General features: G+C 43.8%; 1 protein-coding gene across 5 annotated transcripts in view; it reads left to right on the top strand.

Annotated features, from left to right (window-relative positions):
• gtf3c2 (general transcription factor IIIC, polypeptide 2, beta) overlaps positions 1 to 23,412 on the top strand; it is a 223,644-nt gene that overhangs the window by 103,604 nt on the left and 96,628 nt on the right. For all 5 annotated transcript variants that reach the window (XM_059645478.1, XM_059645479.1, XM_059645476.1 and 2 more), the window contains 5 exons: positions 645 to 806; positions 5,713 to 5,800; positions 11,516 to 11,644; positions 12,564 to 12,770; positions 20,282 to 20,386. In XM_059645478.1, coding sequence (XP_059501461.1) covers positions 645 to 806; positions 5,713 to 5,800; positions 11,516 to 11,644; positions 12,564 to 12,770; positions 20,282 to 20,386 — 691 coding nt within the window. The remainder of the gene's footprint in view (positions 1 to 644; positions 807 to 5,712; positions 5,801 to 11,515; positions 11,645 to 12,563; positions 12,771 to 20,281; positions 20,387 to 23,412) is intronic.

The following is a 23,412-nucleotide window of genomic DNA, read 5'->3' as shown; positions in this document are numbered from 1 at the left end:
AAATGACTGAATTACACTTAGATTTTTAAATACTAATTGTAGGCTCTGTTAAGATAAATTCTTAAAATATTCTTAGCAGAAAGCAGTAATTTGGTATCAAATGTGGATGAATACATTTATGTCATAATATTTTTGAATTTTTCTCTGTGAAATAATTGCACAGTCACTCTAAATTTGTTGAGAGCTATAGTGTTATTTGACAACTATGATAATGCATTCTTGGTAAAGGTAAAGTTGCCATAGTTCTACTGAACCATTGGGCTGTTGTCTTATTAGAGAGAGATGACTCATGGTGGTTTTAAAAGGAAGTTTAACCTGAGCATCGTCGTGACTGGTGTGAGTGGAGAAGTTGAGAAGGACAGCTGGAGTTGAACTCACACTGTTAGCATTACTCTGCAATATAAACCAGCCATCAAGCTAACTGAGCTAACCACCTTTCTTGACTGAAACACTAGGAAGACGGTGCCAATAGAGTAATCTGATATGAAAATAAGATTAATATAAATTATCATACATAGTTATGTTCATAATGAATTACAAGTGACATTTAAGCACCATAGCCTCTATATGTAATTTATTAATTATATTTTAAGATTTTCCTCATAGTGGTGAAATTTACTTTCTCTCAAATTGTCTGCTGATAGCAACTTTCTAGTAACAGCTAGCCCTGACAGGAAGATCAAGTTCTGGGATCTCAGAAGAACATACCAACCAATCAATGAAATCAAGCGTTATTTGAACACAGAAGTTGCCTGGTTGCTTCCATGGTGTGGAGTTATGGTAGCACAGGAAAATTGCTATGCTGCGTAAGTGTCCACTGCCTTTTGGGCTAACATTTAAACGTGGAAATTGATTTATATAATAAGTATTACATAGACAGTGTTAATAAGCTCATTTACTTTCACCTAATTAAGTTTTTAAATTTTAATGTCCAGGTCTTCATGAATATATATGTACCAATTTGCAATGTAGAGTTACCAGGTAAAGGATTGCTGAAGAAACATAAATGACTTTTTTCTTTTAAATGATATGCAAATAAAACAAGGGTGATGTGAGGAAAAAAAACTTTTTAGCTCAGTAAGTGGTTAGGGTTTGGAATGCGTGGCCCAGAAATGTGTTGGAGGCAGGTTCAATTAAGGCATACAAGTGGGCATTGAATGATTGTTTGGACTAAAATAATGTAGAGGGGATGTGGGGATAAGATTAGTTTAGATTAGATTAGATCCCCTACAGTGTGGAAACAGGCCATTTGGCCCAAAATGTCCATACCGCCCCTTAAAGCATCCCACCCAGACCCCTTCACTTATAATCCACACACCCCTGAACACTATAGGCAATTTAGCATGGCCAATCCACTAGCCTGCGCATCTTTGGACTGTGGAAGGAAACCGGCTCACCCGGAAGAAACCCACGCAAACACGGGGAGAATGTGCAAACTCCACACTGACAGTCGCCCGAGGCTAGAATCGAACCCGGGTCCCTGGAGCTGTAAGGCTGCAGTGATAACCACTGAGCCACGGTGCCGCCAGAGATTTTTTTCAAGGAATTAGGAGCGGTGCTGGCACAAACATAGAACAGGCCTTTTGGCCCACGATGTTGTGCCGAACCTTTACTCCAATCCTAAGGTCTATCTAACTCCACCCCTACCTTTATACTATCATCAAACCCATCTCCAACACTTGCCTTCTTTTCCTTGACCTCACCATTTCAGGGAATAAATTTTCATGGCTCAGTGGTTAGCACTGCAGCCCCACAGCACAAGGGACCCAGGCTCGACTCCCCCGGTACTTCGTCCTTGTCCCACAGTCCAAAAATGTGCAGGCCAGGTGGATGGGCCACACCAAACTGTCCGTAGTGTTCAGGGATGTGCAGAGCAGGTGGGTTATGGGCAGTGGGTCTGGGTGGGATGCTGTGATGGTCAGTGTGGACTTGCTGGGCCAAATGGCATGTCTCCACACTATAGAGACTCTATTTTTTAAAAAAAACTGTCTGCTGCCATCCGCTATAAAGCCACTGACTCCCATAGCTACATCCACTGTAGCTCTTCCCATCTCACGTCCTGCAAGGATTCCACCCCATTCTCCCGGTTCCTTCGCCTATATTGTTTCTGTTCAGATGTTGCTATCTTCCAAAGCAGCACTGCTGACAAAGCTTCCTTCTTCCACAACCGTGGTTTCCGTCCATAATGGTTGACAGGGTCCTCAACCACATCTGAGCTATCAACCGTGCTTGTGCTTCTGCCCTTGCCATTTGCCATCACTTACAACAGCGTGATTGGGTCCCCCTTGTCTTCGCTTTTCATCCCACCAGCCTCCACATTCAAATAATGATTCTCTACCATTTCAGACAACTCCAGAAGAACTCCACCAAACGTATCTTCTGCTCACTCCCCACCCACATTTTGAAGGTCTGCTCCCTCCAGGACACACAAGTCCATTCCTCAATGGCCACCAACCTTCCCTTTTCATGGCACCTTCCCTTTTAACTGAAGAAGATGCAACACCTGCCCCCTCACTTCCTCCCTGCTCCCCCTCAAAAGCCCTAACGGTCTTTGCAGGTGAAGCAGCACCTCACTTGTATATTTTGCGGTCGGTCGATTGCATTCATTTCGGCACGGTGGCTCAGTTTTTAGCACTGCAGCCTCAAAGCGCCAGGGACCCGGGTTCGTTTCCAGCCTCGGATAACTGTCTGTGCGGAGTTTGCACATTCTCCCTGTGTCTGCGTGGGTTTCCTCCGGGTGCTCCGGTTTCCTCCCACAGTCCAAAAGTTTGCAGGCTAGGTGGATCGGCCATGCTAAATTGCCCGTAGTGTTCAGGGATGTGTGGGTTAGAGGGGAATGGGCCTGGGTGCGATGCTTCAAGGAGCAGTGTGAACTGGTTGGGCCAAAGGGCCTGTTTCCACACTGTAGAGAATCTAATCTAATCTAATGTAATCTACACCCATTGTGACTTACTCTACATCGGAGAAACCAAATCCAGACTGGGTAACCGCATTGACCCCAACCTTCCCACAGCAGGCCATTCTAATACAGCATCCTGCTCACGTACACACTTAATTGCCTTTGGCAAGCTATAGTGCTCCAACAAATCACAGCGCAAACTGGAGGAACAACATCTCATCGTCAGGTTAGGCACTTTACAACCTTCTGAACTTAATCTTGAGTTCAATACATTCAGGTTGTTCAACTACTCCCATACTGTTCAGGAATGTGTAGATCAGGTGGTTTGTAAGGGGATGGGTCTGGGTGGGATGCTGCGAGGGATGGTGTGGGCTTGTTGGGCTGGAGGTCCTGTGTCCATACCGTAGGGACTCCATGATTCTATGCGTAGCCAGGAACGAAAATGCATTGTCTGTAAGTGTAGTTGTGACAGGCTGAACTGAGGCATTCAAGAGCACATTGATTGCTCATTTCAAGAAAATCAATGTATTGGATAATGCGAAAAGACAGGAGATTGGTACTAAATTAAAATGTTTAGAGTGCTGGTGCAAACATGCAACAGGAGGCAATTTATACAATCTACAAGTCTTTGGGACCCACTGCCTATACCTAGCATCACACAGAACTAAAATTCATATACCACAATACTGAGCGGAGAACAACTTTTTGGATTGAAGTTGTCACGGAACAGACCAAACCGCCACAAAAATATTTTAAGAAGGTACACTAGACACTAACTTTTTTTCTTATTTTAAAGACAAATGTAACAATTCTGTGATACTGTGAAACTGAAGAATTGAAGGAACAACAATAGCTAAAACAGTCGACATAGTTTGCAGAACAGAAAGGGTGACCGAAACAGTGGGGATGTGGATTATTGAGGTTATTTCAGGAGATGTAAGAAACATCAAAAGAGCATAAACAAGGTCAGCTTATGAAAAAGTGAGGAGAAGGACACTGATGCTGAGGAACATTGAGAAGGTGATGAACAGCAAGGACAAGAACAATGACAGACATTGAGGATGTCAGTCAAGGAGACTCAAGGGACAATGTGAAGGAGATGAATAAGGATGGTGAGGAACATCAAGGAGATTGATCTAGTAGGGTTTTGGAACAGAGACAACAAGGGCACCAAGGAAATTTGTCGCAGTCAATAAGCAAACCATAAATAAAATATATGTGCACACTAGCAAGGGCCTGCATTTGTAGCTGTGTAATTTCCAATGTGTCCAGTGATAAACTGCGGGTGGTGGGAGGGAGGCAGAGTTTTGATGCTGACCTGGATAATTTGAGTCATAGAACATTGAACAGAACAGCACGGGATCAGGCCCTTTGGCCCACCATGTCTGTGGTGATTATGATGCGATTCTAAACTTATCCTATCTCCCTCAAACATCTCCTTTAAATTTGCCCAGTCTCACCTTAAACATATATCCTTTGTACTTGACATTTGGAATCTGGGTAATCCAAGATGGAGGACAGTTTAAAAAAAATGTGACTAAGAGCTGCTCCTTTTATGAGGTATTTTCAGTGTTGGATCTGATTTCCTCAAATTCTAGCAAGCAGTAATTGCTGTTTTATAAGCTGTTGCATTGCTGTGGAATTTTGGGGGGAAAAAAGAGATCAACACAATGATACTTTAAAAAGGAGGGCGAGAAAAACAAAGCTGTGAGTATATGAGAAGTAAAACAAATGGAGAAATAAACCTGCATAACTGTCTGACCCAACAATGAACCTGCACAGCTGACTGCCTCTGCTGTTTGTTTTCATATATCGCTGGACATAGGATTTCATCTGAGAAAAATAAACAAACAGTGTAATTCACACTGACCTTGGAGAAACCTCACAAAAGGGAGCTGCTAAGTGGCTAGTTGATAAAAGTGTAACCTTACTGATTTTTGTCAATCTACAATAGTGAGTTCTCTGGGTTCTTTTTTGATTATATGTTTTTATTTCAATTTCATTGATTAAATTAAACTTTAAAAATATAAAACATGGGTACTAAGTTAGCCTGGGGCAATGTTTTTAGTGTAGTAAGACTGGGCTCTTTTCTGGGTCGGTAGACGGTTAAGATAAAAAGAATGATGTGTTCTCCCTGTTAGTTTTGGGGGATGAGGGAGAGTCTTTGTTTAACTTATTATGTCTGCAGGAAGTGTGTTTGCTTGTGAATCCTATTGGATCATATGGATCAATTGGAGCAACAGTTGGAGGTAAAGGATTGAATAGCCACCTACTGTACTATAGTAATTATGTCATTCTGTGACTTAGGGTATTTATGACTTATATGAAGTGTGTTTTCAGTCAACATCTCAGGGCATTTGAGTAAAGCAGGAATCAATTGGAAATTTAAAAATCAAACTAAACTAGCAAGTGCAGAATAGGAAAGTTTTATTTTGTTTCTCTTCATTGACTTATTTCTACTTGGTCCCCCAAACAGAATTCAAAATGAAACTTTTCATTGCCTGTCTATCATTTTAAGTATTTATTTCTTAACTTGCTGCATTTCTATGCATTTTATAAATTGAGAACAGAAAGGCTTTTGAAACATGTATCATATTTATCAAAATATGTATAAGAACATTGTATATAACATTTGAAGTATACTGTTGACTTATGATCTAATCAATAATAAGGTTCAAAAGCTAGGTGAAGTTCTAATAAATCATTTAGCCTGGCTACCATTATACTCCAAAAACCGCAGACAAGCTTTAAGTTGCTAAAAATGCGTATGCTTGAAATATCTACACAAGACCTAAGAAATTTTTCTTTTACAGGTTTGGACTCAGTGGAATTCACTATGTAGATGCTGGTTTTCTTGGGTTTAAGCCATATTTTGCTGCACCAAGAGCAGGAACAGTGTGGGTAGGTTTATTTATTGTTTTAGAGTCAGTAAAGTATATTTAAAACAGTTACATAAGAATCTAAATGAAGTAGAGGAAGGTAGGATTTTGAGTACAAATACACAAATCATTAAACATACAGATACGGGTTAACAACTCTATTTAAAGGAATGCAAAATACCTCTTCTTAGTTTTAGAAAGAATGCCTAACTTGTTTCAGACTTTGCTGAAATCACATCAGGATTGCGGTGTATAATTTTGGTCTTCATATTATTTTTTTAAAAAGTTATATGGTTGTTAAACTAATTTACAAAAATGGCACCAGAAATGTAGGAGTACGTGTCACAAGGTGATAAAGTTTTTCTCTTCGAAAATGGGTGATCTAAAAGAATCCTTTGAAATTGTAAAAGGCTTTAATACACTTGGCAGGAGTTTTCTGCTTGTGGGAAACAACAGAACTAGAGACCATCAATATAAAAGAGAAATTAAGTAAGGAATTCAGAATAAACTTGTTTATACAGACAATGGTGAGATGTGAACTATGTACCTGGGAGAGTATTTGAAGTGAATAGATTAGATGCAAAAGTTTTTAAAAAGAAGAGTTGATGGGGGAGATAAGTTTCTAGTCAAGGGCAGTTGTCTGTTTTCACATGCTCTGAAGATTTTTACCTGTTCAAAAATACAGTAATAATTATGAAAATTGTTTTATTATGGCTTTCTTAAAAGTCATTAATGGTGAATTTGTACAACCTTCCACATCTGTAAAATCAAACCAAAAAGAATCATGTTCTGTTCGACATCTGACCTGCCCTAGCTGAGTTTGGTAACTGAAAAAGAGCAAAAATATATCTGTTAAAGCAAATAATTTGGTGTGACTTGACCAATTTTTGCAATTGCCTCATGAACAAAAGTTTAAAAAGTCCAGTGTATTTGATCCTGATAGGTCTGAGGTGATGCACTTTGGAAGAACAAACAAGATGAGGAAGTATTTAATGAATGTCAGGACACTGGGTCAGGACTAAGGAACAAAAGAATTTTGAGGTAATTAATTCACCAGCCCCTGAAGTCAGCAGAGCAGGTGAACAGGATAGTTCAGAAGTGATATGGGACATGTAATTTCATCATAGAACATAGAACAGTACAGCACAGAACAGGCTCTTCAGCCCACAATGTTGTGCCGACCGTTGATCCTCATGTATGCACCCTCAAATTTCTGTGACCATATACATGTCCAGCAGTCTCTTAAATGTCCCCAATGACCTTGCTTCCACAACTGCTGCTGGCAACGCATTCCATGCTCTCACAACTCTCTGCGTAAAGAACCTGCCTCTGACATCCCCTCTATACTTTCCACCAACCAGCTTAAAACTATGACCCCTCGTGCTAGCCATTTCTGCCCTGGGAAATAGTCTCTGGCTATCAACTCTATCTATGCCTCTCATTATCTTGTATACCTCAATTAGGTCCCCTCTCCTCCTCCTTTTCTCCAATGAAAAGAGACCGAGCTCAGTCAACGTCTCTTCATAAGATAAGCCCTCCAGTCCAGGCAGCATCCTGGTAAACCTCCTCTGAACCCTCTCCAAAGCATCCACATCTTAACATCAGTTGTGGCATCGTGTAAAAGAGAAAGAAGATAATGTTGGAGTTACATGGAGTGTTGGTGACACCACAGCTGGAATACTGTATGCAGTACTAGTCACCTCAGGAAGGATGTGATAGCACTAGAACCAGAGGGGTACCGATATCCTGGGGGGAAATGTGCTAAGGCTATTCGGGTGGGTTTAAACTAATTCAGCAGGGGGGTGGGAACCAAAATTGTAGTTCGAGTATAGAAAAGGTTGAGAGTAGGGAGGTCTGAAATAAAGTTTCAAGGACACAAGATGGCACCGGCAAGCAAGAGGTTGGTTGGAAGTGTGTCGACTTCAACGCCAGGAGCGTCCGGAATAAGGCGGGTGAACTTGCAGCATGTGTTAGTACCTGGGACTTCGATGTTGTGGCCATTTCAGAGACATAGATAGAACAGGGACAGGAATGGTTGTTGCAGGTTCCGGGATTTAGATGTTTCCGTAAGAGCAGAGAAGATGGTAAAAGTGGGGGGAGGTGTGGCATTGTTGGTCAAGGACAGTGTTACAGTTGCAGAAAGGATGTTTGGGGACTTGTCAACTGAGGTAGAATGGGCTGAGGTTTGAAACAGGAAAGGAGAGGTCACCCTGTTGGGCGTTTTCTATAGGCCTCTGAATGGTTCCAGAGATGTAGAGGAAAGTATAGCAAAGATGATTCTCGATAGGCGTGAGAGAGACAGGGTAGTTGTCATGGGGGACTTCAACTTTCCAAATATTGACTGGGAACACTATAGTTCGAGTACTATAGATGGGTCAGTTTTTGTCCAGTGTGTGCAGGAGGGCTTCCTGACACAGTATGTGGATAGGCCAACAAGGGGCAAAGCCCCATTAGATTTGGTACTGGGTAATGAGCCTGGCCAGGTGTTAGATTTGGAAGTAGGTGAGCACTTTGGTGATAGCGATCACAATTCTGTTATGTTTACTTTAGTGATGGAAAGGGGTAGGTGTATACCACTGGGCAAGAGTTATAGCTGGGGGAAAGGCAATTACGATGAGATTAGGCAGATTTAGGGAGCATAGGATGGGGAAGGAAACTGCAGGGGATGGGCATATTAGAAATGTGAAGCTTACTCAAGGAAAAGCTCCTGCCTGTCCTAGATACGTATGTACCTGTCAGGCAGGGAGGAAGCTGTAGAGTGCGGGAGCCGTGGTTTACGAAGGAGGTGGCATCGCTGGTCAAGAGGAAGAAGGCGGCTTATGTTAGGATGAGATGTGAAGGCTCAGTTAGGGCACTTGAGGGCTACAAGGTAGCCAGGAAAGACCTAAAGAGAGAGCTCAGAAGAGCCAGGAGGAAACATGAGAAGTTGCTGGTGGATAGGATCAGGGTAAACCCTAAGGCTTTCTATAGGTATTTAAGGAATAACAGAATGACGAAAATAAGATTAGGGCCAATCAAAGATAGTCGTGGGAAGTTTTGTGTGGAGTCAGAGGAGATAGGGGAAGCACTAAATGAATATTTTCAACAGTATTCACTCTAGAAAACGACAATGTTGTCGAGGAGAATACTGAGATACAGGCTACTAGACTAGGTGGGATTGAGGTTCACAAGGAAGAGGTATTAGAAATCCTACAGAATGTGAAGATAGATAAGTCCCCTGGGTCGGATGGGATTTATCCTCGGATCCTCTGGGAAGCCAGGGAGGAGATTGCCGAGCCTTTGGCATTGATCTTTAACTTGTCATTGTCTACAGGAATAGTGCCAGAGGACTGGAGGATAGCAAATGTGGTTCCCCTGTTCAAGAAGGGGAGTGGAGACAACCCTGGTAATTTTCCTTGAATAAGCCTTACCTCAGTTGTTGGTAAAGTGTTGGAAAAGGTCATAAGGGATAGGATTTATAATCATCTAGAAAAGAATAAATTGATTAGGGATAGTCAGTACCGTTTTGTGAAGGGATGGTCGTGCCTCACAACCTTATTGAGTTCTTTGAGAAGGTGACCAAACAGGTAGATGAGAGTAAACCGGTTGATGTGGTGTATATATATTTCAGCAAGGCGTTCGATAAGGTTCCCCACAGTAGGCTATTGTACAAAATGCGGAGGAATGGGATTGTGGGAGATATAGCAGTTTGGATCGGAAATTGGCTTGCTGAAAGAAGACAGAGGGTGGTAGTTGATGGGAAATGTTCATCCTGGCGACCAGTTACTAGTGGTGTACCACAAGGGTCGGGGTTGGGCCCACTGCTGTTTGTCATTTTTATAAATGACCTGGATGAGGGCGTGAAGGATGGGTTAGTAAATTTGCAGATGACACTAAGGTCGGTGGAGTTGTGGATAATGACGAAGGATGCTGTAGGTTGCAGAGAGACATAGATAAGCTGCAGAGCTGGGCTGAGAGGTGGCAAATGGAGTTTAATGCAGACAAGTGTGAAGTGATGCACTTTGGTAGGAGTAACCGGAAGGCAAAGTACTGGGCTAATGGTAAGATTCTTAGTAGTGTAGATGAGCAGCAAGATCTCAGTGTCCATGTACACAGATCCTTGAAAGTTGCCACCCAGGTTGACAGGTCTGTTAAGAAGGCATACAGTGTTTTAGCTTTTATTAATAGAGAGGGATCGAGTTCCGGAACCAAGAAGTTATGCTGCAGCAGTACAAAACTCTGGTGCGGCCGCAGTTGGAGTATTGCGTACAGTTCTGGTCATCACATTATAGGAAGGATGTGGAAGCTTTGGCAATGGTGCAGTGGAGATTTACTAGGATTTTGCCTGGTATGGAGGGAAGGTCTTACGAGGAAAGGCTGAGGGACTTCAGGCTGTTTTCATTAGAGAGAAGAAGGTTGAGAGGTGACTTAATTGAGACATATAAAATAATCAGAGGGTTAGATAGGGTGGACAGGGAGAGCCTTTTTCCTTCATGAAGGGTCTAGGCCCGAAACGTCAGCTTTTGTGCTCCTGAGATGCCGCTGGGCCTGCTGTGTTCATCCAGCCTCACATTTTATTATCTTGGAATCTCCAGCATCTGCAGTTCCCATTATCTCTCACATTTCATTATCTTAGGTTCACCAGGATGTTGCATGGCATGGGGAAATTGAGCTGTAAGGAGAGACTAGATAGGCTTGGATTGTTTTCTGTAGAGCAGAGAAGACAGATGTATGAATGTGGTGAATAGAGAGCAGCTGGTCCCCTTGGTTGAGAGGTCACAAGAGGGTATAGTTTTAGGGTAAGGGTCACGAGAGTCGGAGGGGTTTGGGAAAAATTATTTTTGATTCAGTGAGTAATTGAAATCTGCAATGCACTATCTGGGAAGGTAGTGGAAGCTGGAAACATTACAGATTTTAAAAAAATATTTGGATAAGTACTTGCAATATCATAACATTCGTGGATGTGGACATGTGCAGGAAATTAGGATTAGCATACTTTTCGTGATAGTTCTGTCGATGCATAATTGATGGGCTGAAGGGCTTTTCAGTGCTGTATGACTCTATGATTTTAAAAACAAGTAAGGAAACCTAAGGATATGCCTTTATGGTCTCTGGATAGAGTTAGGTGACCCAAAATGTTTTACACCAATTAAAGTACTTTTTCTTTATTGCTTTAATTATGGTAGTAATTAATTTGCCCAACTATTTTCTGCCTCTGGTATCTTCTAACTTTTTAACAAATATTCTTTTAAAAATACTCTCAAAAATCTCTTTCCTTTAAGGAATCCCATCCCACAATTTTCTGATAATATCCCTTTCCACTCTGCCTTGTCTGCCGGCCCAGGAAATAGCTTTTCCAGGAATCTTTTCACTATAATTTCCATCATAACATTTCTGTCAATGTAGTCATTATATCCTTATTGAACATGATTGAAGTTGGAAATGCTGCAAAACTGAGGAATTGACCAGCTTTATTGGAGCTGAACTTGTATGTTTCCCTACTTTGTGGCATTGCACATTATCTTGCATGTAAATTATTAGTATACAATACAAATAACCTGCCTCTGCCCCAGCTACTGACAGTTTTTGATTCAAGATGTACATGTTTATAAATCTGTCTGAACCTCTTGTGTTTTTGAAGTATTTCTCCTCATTTTAAGGAAAGGAAATCCCCAGCAGATTAATATTTGATTAATTACTGTCTCTCTATTTTGTACATTGGCCTGTTAACGATCTTGTTCTTGTTTTCGGCTTGTAGAGTATTTCTGGCTCTGACTGGTTGAATACCTGTGTCTCAGGAGATAACACAGGAGAAGTGATTGCTGTTATCCTCCCAGATTGTATGAACAACACAATGAATATCAAGCGACCTAATGAGCGGCGTTTTGTAAGTTTATATAGTAAAATGTTGGTCCATTTAAGGTAGAGGTGATAATTTTAGGAGTCTTTGTACATCTCTTCTCTAAAAGTAGTAAAAAGTACATCTTTGAATAGTTTTAAGGCAGAGACAAATACATTCTCCATGAAGAAGTGGGTGAAGGGTTATCAGGTCTAGGCAGGAAGGTGCAGCAATCAGATCAGTCAATAGCTTACTGAATGAAAAAGCAAGCTTGATTGGCCAGGTAGCGTATTACTAATTTCTATGTTTGATGTTTAAGATACTTAATTCACAATCTTTGGAAGAAGCTCGTTCAGTAGCAAACAAGTTAATTTGGCAAGTATGTGAAATAAAATATAAACTACATTTAAAAAATGCTAAAATGCAAAAGTATGAACAATTTGACAAAGCTTTGTTTTATTCAAAGCCGATTAAATAAGCATTGTTCGTTTTTATGTCGTCAAGCTCATGTGCTAAGATTATAGCAATAGAGGATTTTGATTGCAAAAACTTCTTTCAAAACAGAAAGGAAATATTCCAAGGAAAGAATTTCAATAAATCACAAATAAAATTTCAGTTTTAAATCGTATATAATTCTTCATTTTTAACAGCAAGTGTGTACATTGGCTGTATAATTAAACCTGTATCTAACATGTATCTGCAATCTTCCTCCTTTCCCGACAGTATTGGCCCCTAGGGGCATGGAAACTCAGATATTTCATCTCAAAGCACCACAGGTTTATAGGACTGGTTTTGATAATCAATAATTTCTTAAATTAATTAAGAATATCTAACTGGCCAAACATTAATGAATCAATGAAGAATGCATCCAGTTCCCCAAGTAATTACTAAAAGCAGGCTTAAATATCTTTAATATATTCCTCTTAATGTGTTGTGTTTTTAGTTACTCACTATTATTTTTGTGCAGCCTGTTTATAAAGCTGACGTCATTCATCACAATGCTGGCAGTAACATTTCAGTCTCCTGCTTACATCAAAAAGAGAAAGAGGCCAATGCTGAAAAGCATTCTTCTGAAATGGAGGAGGAAGATTCAACTTCCAGTCCAGTCATTGAACCAAAGACTTATAGTGATACAGTGAAGAAATACTACCTAACGTTTGATGATACTGACTTGGTGAGCAAAAGTAAATCTGTATCATACTTAATTCAGTATTGTGCTGAGAGGCATTCACATTAGGCCTTGCGTAATATGCTAAGTGCTAAGGTCTATGTGTTTATATAGATATACACTCTTACGTATGTCTGCCTTTATAATTCCTGTCTTTATCTCCTTTTGCATGTTATATATTAGGGTTTATGGGTGGTTTTAAGTCGTTGCTGCTGGAGTGCTAACAATTTTAACACTCTATTTTAAGGTAGTAATTTATATAAAATACTTTGTAATGTCAACAGCCAGTGGGTAATATTTTAAAATTTAATCCTTTGGTACATAAGGAAAGAATGACATTGGATGCAACCCATTGACCATGTTGCCTTAGCTGAAATGTTTCAACTGCTCAGAACATGCATTACACCAGTATAATTAATTTCATCAGGTACCTATGATTACGAGGATTATGGAATTATATTTTCCTTCTCAGTGTCAGCTTTACTTTCCCACTACCAAATTAGGCTGTCTGTTAAACAGATTTTCAAACTAAGCCATCAATGTTGAAACTTAACTGAAATTAAAAACAAACGGCACGGCGGCTCAGTGGTTAGTACTGCAGCCTCACAGCACCAGGGACCCAGGTTCGATTCCAGCTTTGGGCAACTGTCTGTGTGGAGTTTGCACATTCTTCCCATATCTGCGTGGGTTTCCACCAGGTGCTCTGGTTTCCTCCCACAGTCCAAAGTTGTGCAGGCTAAGTGGATTGGCCATGCTAAATTGCCCGTAGTGTTCAGGGGTGTGTGGGTTATAGGGGGATGGGTTTGGGTGGGATGTTCCAAAGGGCGGTGTGGACTTTTTGGGCCAAAGAGCCTGTTTCCACACTGTAGGGAATGTAATCAAACCCTTTGAATTCAGCTAGTTCATCAGTATGCTTTATATCAAAAAGTTTAATTTATCCAGATGACTGATGTTTATCTTGGGGATATCACAGGCAGGTAATCAGGAGAAACACTCAGTGTGCCACAAGAATAAAGTAAAAAGCATTATGGGCTGTTTTTGGATGGTTTGCAGCTGTGCCTGACTAATCTGCTGCATGTCAGTCCTGATGAAGAATTACCAGGCTTGAATCGTTGACTGCTTTCTCCCCACAGATGCTGCCAGACCTGCTGAGTTTCATCAGCTGGTTCTGGCTTTGTTTCAAATCTCAAGAATTGGCAGTTTTATTTATTTTTTAAAAATGTCCCTTGCTGTTTCAAAGGACGTCAGAGTTATTGTTTGTTCGTTTAATTTTAAAAACTAGTAGGGAATGCTCCATGAGTTATGTCAGGAGATGAAGCTAGATAAGAAGCTTGTTGAAATAAATCGAGAAGATGGGCCAGATTATGGTGGCAAATGGGATTACGTCACAAGGAAGAGGTTAGATGTTAAGACTCGAAGGTAAATCTGCAGGTAATGAGCATCAGCAGGGTGAGCAGAGGTGAGAAGCAGAATAGTGAAATGGTTAATCAGAATTGCATGGGACTGATATCTTTCTGCATTCATCCCATATCCCTCCAAACCTTTGCTAATCATGTACTTACTCAAAGTCTTTTAAATATTGTAACCGCACCTGTGTCCGCCACTTCCTCTGGCAGTTCATTCTATACATGAGCCATTCTCTTGTGTTTAAAATAAAAAAGTTGCCCCTCATATCCTTTCTAAGACTTTCTCCCCTCACCTTAGAAATATGTCCCCTAGTTTTGAACTCCCCCACCCTAGGGAAATGACTCTTGATGTGCCCCTGTCTTACCCCTCATGATTTTATAAACATCAATAAGATCACTCCTCAACCTCCTGTGTTCCAGTGGAAAAATCCAGCCTCTCCAGTCTATTTTTATAACTCAAATCCTCCATTCTTGGCAGCATCCTGGTAAATCTTTTCTGGACCCTCTCCAATGTAGTAATGTACTTCCTATAGCAGAATGACCAGAACTGTGCACTCTAATCCCGAAGAGATCTCACCATGACACCCCAATTCCAAAATACTCTAATGAAGGCAAGCTTTTTTTCTCTTAGCACAGAACAGGCCCTTCAGCCCACAATGTTGTGCCGACCATTGATCCTCATGTATGCACCCTCAAATTTCTGTGACCATATACATGTCCAGCAGTCTCTTAAATGACCCCAATGACCTTGCTTCCACAACTGCTGCTGGCAACGCATTCCATGCTGTCACAACTCTCTGCGTAAAGAACCTGCCTCTGACATCACCTCTATACTTTCCACCAACCAGCTTAAAACTATGACCCCTCGTGCTAGCTTGCTACATGACTTCTTAAGGAGAGGGAAGAGAGAAGTAGCTACAGTATTGTCATAGGAAAAATGCAGAATCAGATTTATCCTGACAATAATAGGAGTGTGACAGTGCCATTTTTGGCAGAAGTATTGATCAGGACTCATGACACTTTATCGCTTCAATCATTATAATTGATCATTTGAAATGTTACTGAGTTATTTCACATTTTCCTGAATGGCACAATGGTGTGACTACATTCTAACGACAAGAAGGGTATAAACAGGAATTTTAACAGACTAGATTAGTTGTTTGTAACACACTGTAGCCTGAAAATAATGGTTATGCTCATTTCATCAAATATACTTGTTGCAAGGTAGGTGTTTGAATCGCAATTTTTATAAATATAACATGTATTCTATGTGAATAAAGTGTTGCTCAGTTTTGAATTGGATCTATCTTTAGGTAAAATTATGGAGCATCAACATTTAGTAGCTGACTCCATCATTTCTGCCACTACTTGTAACCTCTCCCTTTTTTGTCTGATGTTTCTACAGAGCTGGTTAATCATTTGTACCTCTTCTAATCCTGCTATCTTTAAGTCTCTCACCAAATCTTTTCAGCCAGTTTTAAGCCTTCCTGTCATTCCCTTTCCTCACAGTTCATCTCTGTCACTAATCTGAGTCACTGAAGCTAATAAATTAGGATCCTTTATCTAACAGCAGACTCCTAGAGCCACAAAAAAAAATTTGTGTGCAATTCTGTTTTTAAAAAACTCTACATTTAGTAAACACTGGAATTGGTTCATGGTCGGTGCAGAGAATTTTCTAGAAACTAACCAAATTGTTAACCAGATTAGCAATATTAAAGAAGCTGAATTTCAGTTTAAATTTTCCCTAAGAATGTTTAGCATTTGGTGTCGTGGTAATTAATGAAGATTTTAAATGATGTACTTCATAAAAGGAAAAGCACCCAAATAGTAGTGAAGTCAAGGTTTGCCTTGAAAATAAACCTTGACACTGCTAAAACAGGTGGTGCTAGTGATGAAATAACATAATAAAACCAAGAATTGCAGAAGCTGAAGATCTGAAACAAGAGCTGAATTTGCTGGAGAAACTCATTGTCTGGCAGCATCTATGGAGAGTAAGCAGAGTTTATGTTTCAAGTTCAGTGAACCTGCTTCAAATAATATTGTCTGGAGACTGTGCAGATGGCAAGGAGCTCTTGGCTATGAACCATGTTTTGTTGCTGTCATAATGTCGTTAATGATCCCTAAAGACTGAATAAGCATAAAAAAGACCTTGCACATTAATGAATATTTGGAGGTAGGTGTAAATTAGAGATATTTGTGCCTTGGTGGGACTCGAATGCTGGCCCAGTACCATCACATGGAACATTCTGGTAGAAATGGTATCCTGATGTATTTTATGCTGATGTGCAGTGGTGTGCAGGATGAATATTTCGGATCAACCACTAACCTCTGTCTTCTATGAGCAAGCCAATTTCTGATCCAAACTGCTATATCTCCCGCAATCCCATTCCTCCACATTTTGTACAATAGCCTACTGTGGGGAACCTTATCGAACGCCTTGCTGAAATCCATATACACCACATCAACCGGTTTACTCTCATCTACCTGTTTGGTCACCTTCTCAAAGAACTCAATAAGGTTTGTGAGGCACGACCATCCCTTCACAAAACGGTACTGACTATCACTAATCAAATTATTCTTTTCTAGATGGTTATAAATCCTATCCCTTATAACCTTTTCCAACACTTTACCAACAACTGAGGTAAGGCTCACTGGTCTATAATTACCAGGGTTGTCTCTACTCCCCTTCTTGAACAGGGGAACCACATTTGCTATCCTCCAGTCGTCTGGCACTATTCCTGCAGACAATGATGAGTTAAAGATCAATACCAAAGGCTCGGCAATCTCCTCCCTGGCTTCCCAGAGGATCCGAGGATAAATCCCATCTGACCCAGGGGACTTATCTATCTTCACCCTCTGTATGATTTCTAATACCTCTTCCTTGTGAACCTCAATCCTACCTAGTCTAGTAGCCTGTATCTCAGTATTCTCCTCGACAACATTGTCGTTTTCTAGAGTGAATGCTGTTGAAAAATATTCATTTAGTGCTTCCCCTATCTCTTCTGACTCCACACACAACTTCCCACTACTATCCTTGATTGGCCCTAATCTTATTTTCGTCATTCTTTTATTCCTTCTATACCTATAGAAAGCCTTAGGGTTTACCCTGATCCTATCCACCAGCAACTTCTCATGTCTCCTCCTGGTTCTTCTGAGCTCTCTCTTTAGGTCTTTCCTGGCTACCTTGTAGCCCTCAAGTGTCCTAACTGAGCCATCACATCTCATCCTAACATAAGCTGCCTTCTTCTTCTTGACCAGAGATTCCACCTCCTTCGTAAACCACGGCCCCCGCGCTCTACAGCTTCCTCCCTGCCTGACAGGTACATACTTATCTAGGGCACACAGGAGCTTTTCCCTGAATAAGCTCCACGTGTCTGATGTGCCCATCCCCTGCCTCCCTAACCTGTTCTTCCTCTCACCCATCCCTTCCTCCCACACCAAGCCGCACCTCCATCTCCTACCTACTAACCTCATCCCACCTCCTTGACCTGTCCTTCTCCCCTGGACTGACCTATCTCCTCCCCCCGCACCTCCCCACCTATACTGTCCTCTCACCTATCTTCTTTTCTCTCCGTCTTCGGTCCGCCTCTCCCTATTTATTCCAGAAACCTCACCCCATCCCCTCTCTGATGAAGGGTCTAGGCCCGAAACGTCAGCTTTTGTGCTCCTGAGATGCTGCTGGGCCTGCTGTGTTCATCCAGCCTCACATTTTATTATCTTGGATTCTCCAGCATCTGCAGTTCCCGTTATCACTGATACAATCTTATCTGGCAGTTGCTTTATCTGAGAAGGGGCTGCTTCACTATCTAAGGAGTTGCAAACAGCACTGAACCCTGCAGTCATCAGTCAAAATGCTAGCTTCTGACCTTATGGTAGAAGGACTGTTGCTGATAAAGCAGCTGAAGATGATAGGAATTCAGACAGTATCATGACAAGCTGTGATAATGGTGTCCTGGTGATGTAAATGTTGGTCTTGCTCACTCGCTGGTTCTCTCTCTCTCACACTGTGGTGTTGAAGGCAGGGCTAAATCACTTCCAGCCTCCCAGACTGCCTTGATCCACTACAATTCAGCTACCATCTCTGCAGTTCCATGGCAGATGCCACCTCTCTGGCCCTACGCTCACTCTGGAACATCTGAGAAGGGACACCTACATCAGCTTCCTGTTTATTGACTTTAGCTCCACCTTCAACACCATAATTTCAACCAATCTCCAAATTTCAAGGTCTGGACCTCTGCTTGCCCTCTTAAATTTGATCCTCAGCTTCTTGATCTGCAGACTGCAATCTGTAAGGGTAGGTAACAATGCCTCCTCCATGATCCTCCACATTGGTACCCCATAGGGCTGCATACGTAGCCCTTTACAATACTCCTTATATACGCACAACTGTGACAAAACTTAGCTCAAACTCCACTTACAATTCTTTTGTAGATGCTACCATAGTGGGTCAAACCTCAGACAACAGCAGAACAGAGAACAGGAAAGAGATAAAAGACCTTCGCAGCATGGTGTAAAGACAACAATCTCTCCCTCAATATCAGCAAAATAAAGGAGCTGGTCATTGATCTCAGGAAGCGGAAAGGAGGACATGCCCCTGTTTGCATCAGCTGTACTGAGGTGGCGGTGGTCGACAGCTTCAAGTTCCTAGGAGTAAATATCACCAAAGACCTGTGAATGGACCAGGACATTGATGCTACATACAAGACAGCACATCAACAGCTCTACTTCTAAGGAAGTCTAAGGAAATTTGGCAAGTCCACAGTAACCCTCAGCAATTTTTGTAAATCCACCTAGAAAGCGTCGTATCTGGGGGCACCTTGGAATGGTAACTGGTCTGCCTAAGATCACAAGAAATTACAGGGAGTTGTGAATGCAGCCCAGTCCATCTCACACCGGATCTCCTTCAACACTTGCTGCTGCCCTGAGAAAGAAACCAACATAATCCAAGTCTCCTCCCAATCCAGTTATACTCTCTTCTACCCTTTTCCATTAGACAGAAGATACAAAAGTTTAAAAATGCATACCAATAGATTCGAGAATAGCTTCTTCCCTGCTGTTCTGAGCAGACCTCCCACATTAGAGTTGATCTTTCTCTGCATCTTTTATGTAGCTGTGACACTATATTCTGCAATTCTGTTCTGTTACCATGAGGTACTGACATGAAGTAGTGATTTGCCTAGGTACCACACAAAACAATACTTTTCACTGTATTTCAGTACGTGACAGCAATAAATAGGATCAAATTACTGTGGATGCCAAAAAATCTTCAATGAAAACTGAAAACAGTAAATCAGGCAGTATCAGTTCTAACAAAAGATCACTATCCCAAAACAGTAATTGTTTCTCTCTACAGATACTGCTGAATATTTCCAGCATTTTCTGTTGAAATAAGTTCCATTAATGATGTTGAATATTTTTGTAATTCTCTATATTAAATTCTGTTGCCAAAACAAAAATTGCTTGAAAAAGTTGGGTCTGGCAGCATCTGTGGGAAGAAAACAGAGTTAATGTTTGAAATCTGATGACTCTTTGTTGTAACTCAATTCATTTCAGGTGGGGATACAGAGCGACATAACTATAACTTTGCCTGAGTTTGGAGCATTCAGCTTCAGAGAGCAGAAGGGGAGAAGACACAACAAATACCTAACAAGTTCCTGGGTCAGAAGACAGGATAGAGTCAGAGGGAAAGGAAGTGGAGAAGAGGGTATGGGTATCTGAATTGTTTCAGCTTGCATTCTGGTCCGACTCCAAACATTAACTGTTTTCTTCCTACAGATGCTGCCAGACTTGCTGAGTTTCTGCAGCAATTTCTGTTTTTGTTTTTGTGCCAGTTAAAGTAGCAGGGAGTGCCATAAATCAGTTTGCCGTTTTTTCAAAAACATAAATCAGCACAATTTCACAAAGTTTGCCAATCATGTGCCTTCACATGTAAGATTTGTTTTCATCAATAATAGATTAAAGTTGGGATGCAACAGCTTTTTACCAGAATTGAACTGTTACATTGCTTAGAATGTAAATGTCTGATGTTGATTCAATTGTCTATGTTTGCTTAGATACCAGACAGTATGTGCAAATTCCATTTTAATTTAAAATACATTACTTGTTTTGTAGAGGAATTTCAAGAACATGGTTTCCAGAGAGCCTTTTAAAAGAATACAGAAGGTAGACAAAGCAAAAACGCATCCTGACCGAATGCCACTGGAATCTGTATACAAAGTAAGTTGCGGTCTCTGCTGCAGTGGGTGCAGTGAGAATCAAATCAATGTCTACAAAAAAAGCACATTGCTAATCCAGAATCACAAAGGTTCACTCAGTTAAAATACTAAGTAACTTTCCAAGTCAGAATAGAGGAGTTCAAACAAAATTTTGAAGTAAGTCTGTATTTTAGACACCATGTTCAAACTAAGTCACACCCCTTACACCCCCCACACACACACACCCCTTACAACCCCCCCCCACACACACACACATACACACACACACCTGACACCCCCCACACACGCACGCACATCCCTTACACCACACACACACACACACACACACCTTACACCCCCCACACACACACACCCCTTACACCATGCACACACACACCCCCACACACACCAACCCCCCACACACGCACACACCACCCCCCTAACACACCACACACACACAACCGCGCCCCCACGCACCCCACACGCATCCCACACGCATCCCACACGCATCCCACACACGCCCCCACACGCATGCCCACACACACACACACCCCCCATACACAGCGCGCGCACACACAAACACAAACCCACCACACCCCCCCCCACACCCCCCCCCCACACACCCCCCCCCCACACACCCCCCCCACACACCCCCCCCCACACACCCCCCACACACCCCCCACACACACACACACACATACACACACACACACACCTGACACCCCCCACACACGCACGCACATCCCTTACACCCCCCCCACACACACACACACACACACACACACACACACACACCTTACACCCCCCACACACACACACCCCTTACACCATGCACACACACACACACCCCTTACACCCCCCCCCCACACACACACATCCCTTATACCACCCCACACACACCTTACACCCCACATACACACCCCCTTACACACCACACACACAGCCCCCTTACACACCACACACACACCCCCCTTACACACCATACACAAACACACACGCACACCCCTCTTACACACCACACCCACACACCTCCTTATACACCACACCCACACACCACACACACACACACACACACACACACCCCACCCACACACACCCAACACACACCCAACACACACCCAACACACACCCCACACACACCCCACACACACCCCACACACACCCCACACACACCCACACACACACACACACACACACACACACACACACACCCCGTACACACACACACACGCCCCACACACACACACCCCCCCACACACCAACCCCCCACACACACACACACCACCCCCCTAACACACCACACACACACAACCGCACCCCACACACATACCACCCCCACACACATACCACCCCCCACACACATACCACCCCCCACACACACACCACCCCCCACACACATACCACCCCCCACACACACACCACCCCCCACACACACACCACACCCCACACACACACACCCCCACACACACACACCCCCACACACACACACCCCCACACACACACACCCCCACACACACACACCCCCACACACACACACCCCCACACACACACACCCCCACACACACCAACCCCCCACACACACACACCACCCTCCTAACACACCACACACACACAACCGCGCCCCCACACGCATCCCACACACGCATCCCACACACGCCCCCACACGCATGCCCACACACACACACACACCCCGCATACACAGCGCGCGCACACACACAAACACAAACCCACCACACCCCCCCACACACCCCCCCCCACACACCCCCCCCACACACCCCCCCCACACACCCCCCCCACACACACACACCCCCACACACCTCCCCCCCACACACCTCCCCCCCACACACCTCCCCCCCACACACCTCCCCCCCACACACCCATCCCCCCCCACACACACATCCCCCCCCCACACACACACACACACACCGTACACACACACGCCCCAGACACTCGCCCCACACACACCCCCCACACACACATACCACCCCCCACACACATACCACCCCCCACACACATACCACCCCCCACACACATCCCACACCCCACACACACACGCCCCCACACACACACGCCCCCACACACACACACCACCCCCCTAACACACCACACACACAACTGCGCCCCCACACGCATCCCACACGCATCCCACACACGCATGCCCACACACACACACATACCCCCCATACACAGCGCGCACACACACACAAACACAAACCCACCACACCCCCCCACACACCCCCCCCACACCCCCCCCCACACACCCCCCCACACCCCCCCCCCCACACACCCCCCCCCACACACCCCCCCCCACACACCCCCCCCACACACCACCCCCCACACACCACCCCCACACACCGCCCCCCACACACCACCCCCCACACACACCCCCCCACACACACCCCCCCACACACACCCCCCCACTCACACCCCCCCACACACACCCCCACACCCCCCCCACACACACCCACACCCCCCCACACACACCCCCCCCACACACACCCCCCCACACACACCCCCCCACACACACCCCCCACACACACACCCCCACACACACACACCCCCACACACACACCCCCCCACACACACCCCCCCACACACACCTCCCCCCCCACACACACACATCCCCCCCACACACACACATCCCCCCCACACACACACACATCCCCCCCACACACACTCGCCCACACACACACCCCCACAGCCCCCCACACACACACCCCCACACACACCCCCCCACACACACCCCCCCACACACACACATCCCCCCCACACACACACATCCCCCCCACACACACACATCCCCCCCCACACACACTCGCCCACACACACACCCCCACACCCCCCCACACACACCCCCCCACACACACCCCCCCACACACACCCCCCCACACACACCCCCCCACACACACACATCCCCCCCACACACACATCCCCCCCACACACACACATCCCCCCCCCACACACACACACCCCACACACACCCCCCGTACACACACACACACCCCCACACACACCCCCCCACACAGAACCCCCCCACACACACACACA

The sequence above is a fragment of the Stegostoma tigrinum genome, chromosome 4, assembly GCF_030684315.1.
Source record: "Stegostoma tigrinum isolate sSteTig4 chromosome 4, sSteTig4.hap1, whole genome shotgun sequence".
Lineage (NCBI taxonomy): Eukaryota > Metazoa > Chordata > Chondrichthyes > Orectolobiformes > Stegostomatidae > Stegostoma > Stegostoma tigrinum.
This window is presented reverse-complemented; position numbering and strand designations above follow the sequence as displayed.